Below are 12,895 nucleotides of genomic sequence, written 5' to 3'. Positions count from 1 at the left end.
GATGGATGGATAGATAGAACTTTTAAAGCATTAATGTGAGACCCGACTCTTCAAATCCTTGGAAAAGCAGTTTCTGCATGTATCTGACACACAGTGGGGTCATGTGACTTGTGGCATGATGGTGATTGCCATGTGCCTGTGCATTTCTCCATGCATTTAAAAGTAGCCAAAGTTACACACAAATCAGTTTCCACTGTTCGGGATTCAGGTTTTACACACATGTATGATCCTGAGTAGATTTTATTTTCTTTAATTGCTGAATCAGCACATTCAGACTGGCAGGTGTGTTGATGTGCAGCTGTTGCCATGTGACGTGATGCAGTCGTCATGGGACGCTCCAGGCTACAAAACACTGTTGTGATGTGTTGTTTATGGGCCTCAGGGTGCTGCAGGGCAGTGATGAACCATTATGAACCATTATGTAGCTCATGAGGAAGAGCTTGTAATTGGAAAGTTGTGAGTTGTCCTGACTATGTGTCCTTAGGCAAGACACTGAATTTCCCCCCCGATGTGTGCCTATCAGGCTATGAGTATGTATATAAGTCGCTTTGGATAAAAGCGTCTGCTAAATGACTGTAGAATAGAATAGAAAAACCAACAAAACCCTGAAGCCTACATATCAGAAACACAGGGCACCAGATCTCTGTGTCATGGCTTATGTGCAGGTTAATCAGGCAGGTTGGAAGCAGCTGCAGTTTCAAGGTGTGTCACTGCGAACCTTTAACTAGCAATGAAGCTGCAAAAAAAAAAAAAAAAAGCTGATTCTGAATAGCTACGTTGTTGAGTATTGATGGGTGACTTGAAGACATGTCAGTGACATTATTATGTGATAAACATTCAGAATAATTGATGTATTTTCTCTAGAAACATGAATAAAGAAGCACAAAAGTCTGCATGGAATCTGCCGCGCTGCAGTGGCGCAATTCCACCACCGGCCACTAGATGTCGACACAGCGCGCTGCTAAAAACGAGGAGTTTTCAGAAAATCGTCTACCATTTGTGGCACGAGGAGGCGCGGTTCTGCCGCAGCGTTGCATGCTGGGAAATGGTGTTTTTTCCCCACTTGGTTGGGTTAAAAAAAGGCGGCGTTCGTGTTTCCAGATGACTACAAGTCCCAGCTTAGCGAGGAGGAGTAAATTCACCGCCTGACTTCACAATACAGGATAGAGGTGACCCCGCTGTCTAGTCCGACTCTGAGCAGGGAGAACAGAAACATCTGCAACCGCAAAACATGGTAAGGATTAACCTTTCTGGGTTAGTATTTAAATATAAAATCATCCATGAAACGGAGTGCTTTTCTCAGCCATATGAGGGGTTTGATGTGAAAACAGATGACATTGAGAAATGGGGTTAATATGGTGAAAATATTGCAGATATTTCTGGACGTTTTGCAGCAGATTGTCTGTGTTCTGTATTTCTGATGAAAGACCTGGATGTGTGGATGTTGCAGGCGGTTTGCGGCGCAGTTGGAGCGGGGAAATGAGGGCAGGTGGTGGGATAAAACCAGGAAGATGTAGCGCTGGCAGTTTTCCTGCCAGTTCGTTTCCTCGGTTCGTTTCGCACATCTGGATCCATTTTAACAGAACCAGACAATAGTGGCGTGGATTCAACATCCAGTCACATCACCGGGATCTTCTGTCCTAGCTCCAGGTTAACCAATCAGGACAAACGGGCTCAACCGGTTCAATTGGAACTGGACGGTATTACCTTGATGGGAAGTTCGGCTCGTTTTAAAGATTCGTCTGTTTTGACTCGGTTCCCCGTGGAAGAGTCGACTCTTTAGTCTCCCTTCATTTAATGTCACTTGGAGTTTCCCAGTAAAACCATAGACCGTAAATGAAAGATGGACGGAGCCTTTAGCGGTTAAAAGTGGAGCCCATGCAGAAGTACATAAAACTGCAGTTCCCCCTTCATCCACTAGGGGCTCCAAAACAGAGCAAATCCCCATAGACTCCCATGTTAAAAGACCAACTTCACAGCAGAAATAAACATGTTTACAGCAGGAATAAACATTTATACAGCCTGGTTCATGAATCCATTTTAGGTTTAATAGGTCAGGTTTACCTTCATGACAACTGTGGGGGGAGTGAATTTTTTTGTAACTCTCCCATTTAAAAGTAATTTAATCTGGAAGTTCGGCATATTTGGGGGCGTGTCCTTTTGATTGACAGGTACCTGATCTCCCGCTTCAAGTCAGAAGAACGTAGAACAACCGCGGTTTTTAGCCGGTTAACAACGTGACTTAGCTTTAGCCCGCTTACCTCCGTTAGCTGGTTAGCTCCTGTTATCTCCGGGTTAGCTCGGTTAGCTCTTAGCTACAGAAAGCTTGGAGTTCACTAGCTGTCAATCATCCACCATGACGCTCACAGCCCCCCTCTCAGCTCCACCTCTTTGCCCATATTTGTACTTTCCGGGCGAGACGACACATATGCCCCTGCCAAGATGGTGATGGTAGGAACCGCCCACCGAGCTTCAATTCAGCTCTTCAGAAACCTACGGGTGACGTCACGGAGGCTCCTCTACTTTCAAGAATGTGGAGATATGAAACATTTTGCGTTTTGGTATTTCAGTCCCACTACTGCTGCTAACATTCTCATAAGAAGACAAAAGAAGTGCTTCAGAAGCCATTTGTACTTTAAATGAATCCTTTACATCATGTCCGCTGACCTATAAATGCAAAAAAAAGTGTTTCCATTACACTTTGGTGATATATTTCTATAAGTTTTTGCACAATTCAAGGTATGTTTTATGTTTTTTCATTGAACCTTAAACTGAACATTTGAACCACATCAAGCAAATCAAGTTCATAAAACCCAAATTCTGAACATTATGACACTTTAAAGTTCTTATTTTGTTACATAATTGTCATTTAAATCTGGTGTCCAGCTCTCTGTAGGTCTGTAGGAGGTTCTTCCTTCTTTATATGGTGGTCTGATCCTAGTGCTGGGCTGCATGAGCTCAAAGTAGTTTCACAATTAATTGAACGGTTACCCAAATCAATTAATAAGCAGTTATTTCAGTATCGTTTAATCTTTAGAAATATCTTTGCATAGGAAGAGGATATATTTTGTAGATATATATGATACTAGGCTTTATTTGCGAAGTCTTCCCATTAAAATGTCCCATTCCTTCTAAAGATCCGACTCCTGACAAGAATCGGTTGTTCTAGTTCACTATAAAGAATTGGTTCTTAGAATCGGCTCGTTCGAGGACGACTCATAGCTAGTAAAGATGCCTTTCAGCCAGGTGGAACCTGCTGATTTATTATTTCTGCATGCATGAGAAACATCTTTTATTGGTGAATCACAGCTAAACTACACGCCGACAAACATGCTTCATTTATTTGTCAGTGAAGACATTTAAGGAAGTTTATTTTCTTGCGTTTCTTTAAGTAAATGACAGATGTGTTCGTGCTGGTAAGGCCGTTGGACTTTGTCTGACTTTGTTTGGTGGACAGTGTCCATCATGCAGGACTGCAGGAGTCTGGCCTTGTGAAGCAGCCGCCTCATTGGCTGGATTTCTGGGACTTTGCTTGTTGCTGCTGCTATTTTCCTTCCGCTTTTTATACCCAGGTCAGCAATCCAACTGAGTGTTCCTCTTTGTCCCTCCCCCTCCAGGCTGAACCAATCCGCGTTGTGGTGACCGGCGCTGCTGGCCAGATCGCCTACTCCCTGCTGTACAGCATTGCGAAGGGGGATGTGTTCGGAAAGGACCAGGTGAGATCCTGAACTTTCATTATGTAACCTGCAGCAGAGCCCCGTTCCCTGCAATCTGAGCTCCTCACAAACAGTTGGCCAAACCTCTGGATGCCAGTCTTACGTAATAAACACCCTGTGAATAATGGCGGCTCTGTGAAGGCCGACCCATAACAGCGACTGCTCGGGTACACATGAGAAACTTTGTTCTCGTTTGTATCAACAACTGCAAACACTTTGTTTCTCGCAGCTCTTCTGGAAAATTGTTAAAATGTTGTTTTTTTTTACAAACAAGTCATTGTGATTTAAGTCCTTAAAAAGAAGATTTAAAACAGCAAGTTGACTAGTTAGCTCCAAAATAAAAGGATGATTTATGACCTGTAGATAAAAATACTAGTATATTAGTCATAAAGATGAAGGAAAACCGGCTTTAGAAGGAAGATAAGTTGTAGGAGAACGTTTAAGATAAGACGGGAGAGGAAAACATAAGCAGCCATAAAAGTTTAGGAGTACATAAAAGCCTTCATCAGCTGTATAAACGTCTAAACGATGCCGTAAAGCAGCAGATATTCTCATAGTGAGGCTTGTTTTACAGTGTTTTATGTCCACAGTCATGAAAAGTTGGTGTTTGGATCCAAGAAGCTGTTTTCATCACGACGGGAATTTTCTGCAGGTTTAGGAGTAAATTTCAGAGGAATGAAGCTTTTTCTAAAGGAGATGCAGCTCAAATGAATTATTTTTTAAAAGTATTAGGTTTTTTAATGAGCTTGGAAAGTCCAGAGTTTGTTTCATATGAAAACACGTTAAATGTCAGACGTCTTACCGACGTCTGCAGCTGCTTCCAGCTTAGTTCTTCAACATGCTGCTGACCTCCCTCTCCTCCGTCACATCGACAGCCAATCATCCTGATCCTGCTGGACATCCCCCCCATGCTGCCGGTGCTGGACGGAGTCGTCATGGAGCTGCAGGACTGCGCCCTCCCTCTGCTGAGAGGTGAGTCCAGACTCATGAATATCATTAATTCTTTAATGCTGGAGATGATTTTATGCTGCATTAACGCAGTGTTTTTCTGGTTTTACACAACCACACGTGACGGGAGGGTCGGTATTACGAGCATTTTTGTGGTCCTAACCGCTTCCCGGGGTCCCTGAACGCGGAAGAAGGGGGGGCGGATTCACTGGTCGATGCGTGGTGATGCAACCATGATGATTCAGTTCCGATTTGTAAATATTCAAAAATGATTTAATTAATTTTTATGATAATGTAATGATAATGTATATAATGTAATATTGTATAATTATATATATTAATATTATATATAATACAGAAACACAGCATGAAGTTTGCCAGGAACTTAAAGTCCCGTTGCTCCCGGCAGCAGAGATGGCCGGAAGCTGCGTTCAGCGTGACGTACGTAAACAGGGACGTCTGTTTCCAGCGAGGTCGTTCGTCGCCGTCTGCGTGCTTCTTTGTGTCTTTACGTTGCCGTGGTTATTAGGTCAGTTCCTCCGCTCATTTCCGAGTTCACGTCTGTGTTCTGACAGCGGTTTCTGGCGGTAACGCTTCGCTGTAACGTTGTTTACAGCCAGAGGTGGTAAATCCTGGTCCAGAAAGTAAAAGTCCTGTCCAGCAGCTGTTCCGACTAAACCAGCTGAAGTTAATGAGTTTATTTACCAGGTAAACAACCTGTTGGTGAAAACACCTGTTCTACATGTACAGGTAGATCCAGAAACATGGCAGGACTTTTACTTTCTGGACCAGGAACTGCCACCTCTGCTTATAGCCATCCAAAAACACCAGAAGAAGAAAACATGAGCTGTTTGCTCCGTATGGATCTTAACTGTGTTTTAGAGCCGGGCGATTAATCAGATTGTAATCTCAGTACAATCTGGGTTTCCATCGATGATAAAAATAAAAGGGTGTGATTATTTTTCTCTCTGCAGTTTCCTCTCCTGCTGTCTTCAGCTGCTAATCGAGCGTCTCTGGCGTTGCAGCGCTGTGCTGTAAACTCCTCCCACAGCCGCTTTGCTTTCATTCAGACACTGTTGCCAACTTGGAGACTTTCTCACTAAATCTGGAGACTTTTTTTGCTAAAAGCGACAAATCTAGCAGCTTTTACTGGAGTTATTAGAGACTTTTCTGGTGTTTTGGCGACTGACTTGAAGGCACATATTGTTCTGCAGTTACTGTAAGGAAGGAGCAGCGGGAGCCTCTCCCGTCCTAAAGCACTCCCAGACGGCCAGTCTCAGTCGGCTCCGGCTGCAGGTCAATGTAGAATAACTGCAGTAGGTTGTGGAAGTTCACCTAAACATACTTTATACCATTGTCACTGACAACTGGCTGCATTATTTTCCTATACATAGTTCGGCCAGTTAAACACTGTAATATCCCTCCGTTACGGGGCGTTACCATAGCAACGTGTTAACCAGCTGGTTCAGATCAGCCGTCTTTTAACAGGTGAATGAGAGAAACGCGCTGCAGCCTGACAGCGGTTGTTTGGTATAAAACGTAAAATAGTTCCTATATAAGCGGTAAAAGTGGATTAAACAACTCGGAACCGTGCATTAGACGGTTATAATGTACGACATGGAGTCTAGAACACCACGACGCGCAGAGTTGTTTAAGAATACTGGATAATTGTGTTAAATAATCCAGATCTCAATTTCAGTTAAAATAATGGCGATTTATAGTTTCTAATCGAGTAGCTCTACTGTGTTTCCTCGCTGTAAAGCAAACAGTCCCTCAGGGATAACAATGTTAATCCTGAAGCAATCTGCATCGTTCTCTTAAAGCTGCGTGGTTTCGTAGAGACATGAGAGGTGAAAGACAAGCGGTTTCTGGGTGCCGTCAGCTATGATTGTCTGAAAAGATCTGGTTTCCTCTGGAATGCGTCACGTGTTGCTTGACCTTGGGAAGTTGGTAGCTGAGTCTGTGTTCAGCAGCAGAAGGAGTTTCCATAATAAGGCTTCTGGTTGGTTGGTGGGCCAGGCGCCACGGTAGCCAATCAGAGCGGCTGCAGGACAACAATGCACAGAGCAGGAGTGACCCTGGCTGAAGTCCACTCTGCTATCAGTCAGATTACGTCTGTAGAAATGCATCTTATGGGACCAGCGGGAACTGACGGAGGACTCGGCTGCTCCGATGTCAGCGGAGATACGAACTTTACGCCTGAAGTGACGAGCGAGAGCGTGAAAGTGTAAAAACACAAACAGAAGAACACAACCTGATCAGTTTGATAAGAAATGTCACACAGGAAGGTCTGGAGTTCGTTAGCTTCTCCTTATCTGTATGTTCTGGGCTATGACAGCGATAGGAAGCACACTAAACCCCCTCTTTCCCCCACAGAGGTCATCCCCACCGACAAGGTGGAGGTGGGCTTCAAGGACATCGATGCCGCCATCCTGGTGGGCTCCATGCCCAGGAAGGAGGGAATGGAGCGGAAGGACCTGCTTAAAGCTAACGTCGCTATCTTCAAGACTCAGGGAGCCGCTCTGGACAAGTTCGCCAAGAAAACCGTCAAGGTGACGCCTCCCGCCGGTCTGTCTGCGTTTCCCGGAGCCCGCCGCGAGGCCCCGAGCCCGCCGCGAGGCCCAGCAGCGGCGTGACAAAAGAGGCCGAGGTTTCACGGTCTGTAGAGAAAACAGCTGAAAGTCGACACAGAGGAACATTTTAACTATTTAATAAAAAATGGGACTTTTATCTTTAATAAACTAATAATCGGCTGGAAGGGTCATGTTTGGCCCCTCGTTGTGTCTACAGCACAGCCACGTAGTTTAAAGGCGTTTCTACGGTGATCAGACGTATTTTAATCTTTCCAGGATGGAAAATTCCAGTAGCGTCACGAAAAAGCAGCCAAAGGAGGAAAAGTTCAACTCTGAGCAGACGTTCAGGTCAAACGTAGAAAGATGAGAGATGGAAAACCGACATGCATAAACGTGTCTGTGTGGGCGGGGCTTAAAGTGTCCGACGGCGTGCTGCTTCTCCGGCGTTGCTACGGCCTGCCGCTTCTCCGGCGTTGCTACGGCCTGCCGCTTCTCCGGCGTTGCTACGGCCTGCCGCTTCTCCGGCGTTGCTACGGCCTGCCGCTTCTCCGGCGTTGCTACGGCGTGCCGCTTCTCCGGCGGGCAGCATTGATGCTGCTAAAGATGAAACGTGGAGTTAACGTGTCGGAGGAACGCGGCTCTGATGACCAATCAGACGTTGAGCTGGACCTTGGACGTGTTCTTGGAGGTCCGGCTGCGGTTTAAATCGGACCGCAGGTACCAGCTGTGATCCGATTCGCTATTTAAACGATTCATCTGGATGCAAAACGAGCCGATTCAGACGTTCTAAAATCTCATTTTTCACTTGATTAAAAGACAAACGCAGCTGTAAAGTGCAGGAAGATAAAAGTCGTGCATGTGCCGCCTGGACTCTGCGGGGAGACAGACCGGTCCGATCCAGCGGCGCTACTCGGTTCGGTCCTGAACATCCTGAAACATCCATGGAAAACCTGCTGGATTGTGGCCAGTTTTAGAACCAAACTGGGAACCCCTGCTCTCAGTTTGGGCGGTAAACAGCAGGAGGCTAGCAGCTAGCCTAACTTTTACTGAGCGTGAGATTTCCACGTCGCCTCTGAAGGCAGCGTTTGGTTTTTTACGGACATGAGGACGGACGAGACGAGGACAAGACTTCCTGCAGTAAAAGCTGAAACAGGACTGCAGGAAGTTTGGTGGACTTACTGAACATTTATTATGATCACGGTGAAGATTGTGATGAAAGGGAGGAAAAAGTCGTTTCAGATTATTTTTTAGATTATTTATGAAGCAGAAACAGTGAAACAGAAATGACGACGTGGACTAGAGCTGGGCGATACGATGATATATATCCTCTGGAGGATAGAAAACGTCGTTTCATATGAGGCGCTATCGTTTACGCCACGATAAGCTGCTTTACTGCAATCTTATGGTTTCTTGTTGCTGTTTTCATCCTACAGGTTTTGGTGGTGGGAAATCCAGCGAACACAAACTGTCTGATCGCCTCCAAGTCTGCTCCCTCCATCCCCAAAGAGAACTTCTCCTGCCTGACCCGACTGGACCACAACAGAGCCTGCTCCCAGGTGCGCTCTGCTTTCATTCCATTTCTGTACGACGGCGAACGAGAAGAGAAGGAATCGTCCTCCTTCCTTCTCCAGCAGCACTAGAACGCTTTGGTTCTTCAGAAACGTCCAGAACAACCAGACAAGAATCCTCCTTACTCCGTAATGTTCTCCGAGTTCCTCCCATCCAGACTCGTTCTGCCTCCTTTACGCTCTCTACTCGTTTGTTTTTCACTCTGAGTCCAAACTGGATTCTGTCTGAGGCGTTAGCAGGTGAGAGGCAGGAACAGCCGGACACGTCCAGGACACAGCGCCGTCCCTCCAGCGTGTCCTGGGTCTTCCCCGGGGTCTCCTCCCAGAGGGACGTGCCTGAAACACCTCACCAGGGAGGTCCAGGAGGCATCCTGACCAGATGCCCGAGCCACCTCAACTGGTTCCTCTCGATGCGAAGGAGCAGCGGCTCTACTCTGATCTCCTCCCGGATGACCGAGCTCCTCACCCTATCTCTAAGGGAGAGCCCGGCCACCCTGCGGAGGAAACTCATTTCAGCCGCCTGTATACGAGATCTCCTTCTTTCGGTCACGACCCACAGCTCATGACCATAGGTGAGGGTAGGAACGTAGATCGACTGGTAAATGGAGAGCTTCACCTTCTGGCTCAGCTCCTTCTTCACCACGACAGACCGGCGCAGAGTCCGCATTACTGCAGACGCCGCACCGATCCGTCTGTCCATCTCACGCTCCATCCTTCCCTCACTCGTGAACAAGACCCCGAGATATTTAAACTCCTCCACTTGAGGCAGGACCTGACTCCCGACCCGGAGAGGACAATCCACCCTATTCCGGCTGAGGACCATGGTCTCAGATCTGGAGGTGCTGTAGTCACGTTGTTAACCGACTAAAAACTGCGGTTGTTCTACGTTCTTCTGACTTGAATCGGGTACCTGTCAATCAAAAGGACACGCCCTTAAATATGCTGAATTTCGAGATTAAATTGCTTTTAAACGGGCAGTAAACATGTTTATTTCTGCCGTAAACATGTTTATTTCTGCCGTAAACATGTTTATTCCTGCTGTAAACATGTTTATTTCTGCCGTAAACATGTTTATTTCTGCCGTAAACATGTTTGTTTCTGCTGTAAACATGTTTATTTCTGCTGTAAACATGTTTATTCCTGCTGTAAACATGTTTATTCCTGCTGTAAACATGTTCATTCCTGCTGTGAAGTTGGTCTTTTTAACATGGGAGTCTATGGGGATTTGCTCTGTTTTGCAGCCCCTAGTGGATGAAGGGGGAACTGCAGTTTTATGCACTTCTACATAGTCTTCACTTTTTACTGCCGGAGGCTCCGTCCATCTTTAATATGCAGTCTCTGGTCAGTAACAGCGGTTTACTGGGATGTAACCATACCGTTTTGGTGACGCTGTCATCACGCCTCCTCTGATTGGACGATGGGACGTCTGTCTGATGAGAATATTAAGAAAAGTAAAACTGGATGAAGTTTCACCGCTGACTGGAATGTTTGACGTTGTCGGGTTAGTCTTCACACTGCAGTTGGTTTAACTAATCCCGGCGTCTCCCCTGGCCTGTGCAGCGGCGTTCCAGCTGTAATGGCGGCGTTTCGTCTTTCTGTTCATCTCCGTCCACATGTCTGCTGTCAACTGCAGGTGGCGATGCGTTGCAGCGTCTCCTCCGACAAAGTGAAGAACGTCATCATCTGGGGGAACCACTCTTCCACCCAGTACCCCGACGTCCACCACGCCAAGGTCAACGTCCACGGCAGCGAGGTGGCGGCGTACGACGCCGTGAAGGACGATGCCTGGCTCAGAGGAGACTTCATCTCCGTGAGTCCTCCTCCTCCGAACAGGAGTCGATACGCGGAGGTTCCTCCTTCCTCTAAAGCTTCTCCTCCTCCTGCAGACGGTGCAGCAGCGCGGGGCGGCCGTCATCAAGGCCAGGAAGCTGTCCAGCGCCATGTCCGCTGCCAAGGCCATCTGCGACCACATGAGGGACATCTGGTTCGGCACCAAGGACGTGAGTACAGCACTGGTTTCACTGGATCCACTGGTTTCATTCCGGGAGAGACGAGCTGGTTGCTGAAACTGGCGGTGTTTGCAGGATGAGTTCATCTCCATGGGGGTGTACGCTGGCGGAAACTCTTACGGCATTCCTGAAGACCTCATCTACTCCTTCCCCGTCCAGATCAAGGTGAGCGATCGCGTCCCAACGCCTCGCCAGGGAGGCGTCCAGGAGACCTCGTATTATAATCAGGATAATAATGGTCATAGTAATACCAATAATTACTATTAAAAAAGATCATTAGAATAATCATGATGTAATTATGATGATGATAAAACATGAAATGGTAACCATGCTGTAATAGTTCAGATGTGGAAGCAGCTAGAGATGCTTTGTCTGGTTTTTCCTACAAATTAAATCAACTTTCAACTTTATTTATTTGTACAGCGCCACTTCACAACAATGTTGTCTCAGGACACTTTAAAAAAAAGCCAGAAACCTCCGACATGTTCAGAGAACGTTGCTGTGGGACGATTCAGCAGAAACGGTGCAAAGCAGCGAATAAAAACACCACAAACTTACTCCTGCCTCGTTTCCTTCACAGAACAAGACCTGGAAAGTGGTTGACGGACTTCCCATTAACGACTTCTCCCGGGCAAAGATGGAGGCCACGGCCGCCGAGCTGGTGGAGGAGCGAGACACGGCCATGGACTTCCTGTCCCAGTGACGGTCAGCGCGCGCTGGCCAGCAGCAGCATCTCCACCCTGGCTGCTCTCGTCTGTGAAGACCAAACCTTCCTATTATAATCGTCCCAGCTGGTGTTCGTGTGTCACCTCTTCTTATGTGTGTGTGTGTGTGTGTGCTGGAGTGCACCACTTCATCAGGTTTCCTCTGAACCTGCTGTTAACCTCTCCATCCTGGCCTCTTCTGACTGCAGAACGTCTTTGTTGTTAGATAACACAAACTAGCTGAGCAGAAACTGTAACATAAAACCTTCAGTAAAGCCACCACCAAACTGACGGCCGTCTGATGTGTCGCTTCTTCTCTTCTAGAGTTCAGCTACGCCGTTGTAGCTCGCTGCCGCGCTGCCAGTTGGCCTGAAATACACCTTCATAATGCAGCTGTGTGACAGGTAGCGCTGCATAGCATCTTCCAGCTGCTTTCTCAACCATAAAGGGGTTAAAAAATACACAATGTGTTTTATTAAAACAGATTCAACCTTTATTAAAGTAAAAAACAAAAACTGAAAAAGAAAAAAAAAAAAATAAAATAAAAAACAAAAACTAGTTTTTACAGGCAGCATGTTGCAGTAAACAGTTTTATCCACTAAGTGGCAGCATTTACCCACATACGTCGGTTCAGGTGTGTTTAATTCTAATATTTACCACCTGAAGGGGATTTTTATGTCTTCATGTTTGTTTAGAGCCGTTTCTGTCTGCAGGAATCACCACCGTCTCTGTTTCACTGTTGCATCAGAGCCGAAGAAGCCTCTGACTGAACACATTTAGTCTTTTGATCTTCCAGAATAGAGGATAGGCAGCGCTGTCTGTTATTTTTTTCAGCTTTTCTTTCTAGATGATCAGCACAGATTCCTCCACCAGTCAGCCTTTTTCTAAACCAGTTTAAGTTTTTATCTCTTTTATGAATTACTAATAATAAATCTGTCCTTTCCATCTTTAACTCACAAGTCAGGTCAAGTATTGTTAAAGTTATATAAGTATTAATACATAACTTTTATTACCTCTAAATGTTGAATTAAATGAACGAATTGAACTGTACTCCTGAGTTCAGACTGGAAGTGAATCTAGATTAATTTTTTATGTGTTTTCACATTAAAGCTGCTCAGGAAATGTCAAACTGGTTTCTATTTCCCCACTGAGGGAAAAATAAAGGTTTATTCTTAATTTTAAAAAAGTGTTTTCAGGACGTACATGTAGATAAATGTACGCGCGCGCCTCACACATTCTGGTTGGAGTGAAACTCCGCCCTGCCTTTTATATGTGGGCGGAGGAACGAGGCAACTCCGTATGATTGACGGACACAGCAGACCAATCACCACTGTCCTCTACAGTTTCTCCCGCTACGTCACTTACCCTTAAAAGGCA

At 46.0% G+C, this 12,895-nt stretch overlaps 1 protein-coding gene across 1 annotated transcript; it reads left to right on the top strand.

Annotated features, from left to right (window-relative positions):
• The first annotated feature begins 1,136 nt into the window (after nt 1-1,136).
• LOC306774493 (malate dehydrogenase, cytoplasmic-like) lies at nt 1,137-11,824 on the top strand. The gene is made up of 9 exons (XM_079264543.1): nt 1,137-1,234; nt 3,618-3,716; nt 4,592-4,688; nt 7,041-7,216; nt 8,671-8,793; nt 10,439-10,615; nt 10,692-10,805; nt 10,890-10,979; nt 11,395-11,824. The coding sequence occupies exons 1-9, from the start codon at nt 1,232-1,234 to the stop codon at nt 11,515-11,517; spliced, it is 1,002 nt and encodes a 333-aa protein (XP_079120669.1). The 5' UTR covers nt 1,137-1,231; the 3' UTR covers nt 11,518-11,824.
• The last annotated feature ends 1,071 nt before the right edge of the window (nt 11,825-12,895 follow it).

The sequence above is a fragment of the Telmatherina bonti genome (assembly GCF_933228915.1).
Source record: "Telmatherina bonti genome assembly, chromosome: 3".
NCBI classification, from domain to species: domain Eukaryota; kingdom Metazoa; phylum Chordata; class Actinopteri; order Atheriniformes; family Telmatherinidae; genus Telmatherina; species Telmatherina bonti.
This window is presented reverse-complemented; position numbering and strand designations above follow the sequence as displayed.

Bases quoted from the DNA above. Each gene is read 5' to 3' on its own strand.
- LOC306774493 (XM_079264543.1), top strand. The intron at 8,794-10,438 runs GTGCGCTCTGCT...TGTCAACTGCAG, and splicing joins ACAACAGAGCCTGCTCCCAG to GTGGCGATGCGTTGCAGCGT. The intron at 10,616-10,691 runs GTGAGTCCTCCT...CTCCTCCTGCAG, and splicing joins TCAGAGGAGACTTCATCTCC to ACGGTGCAGCAGCGCGGGGC.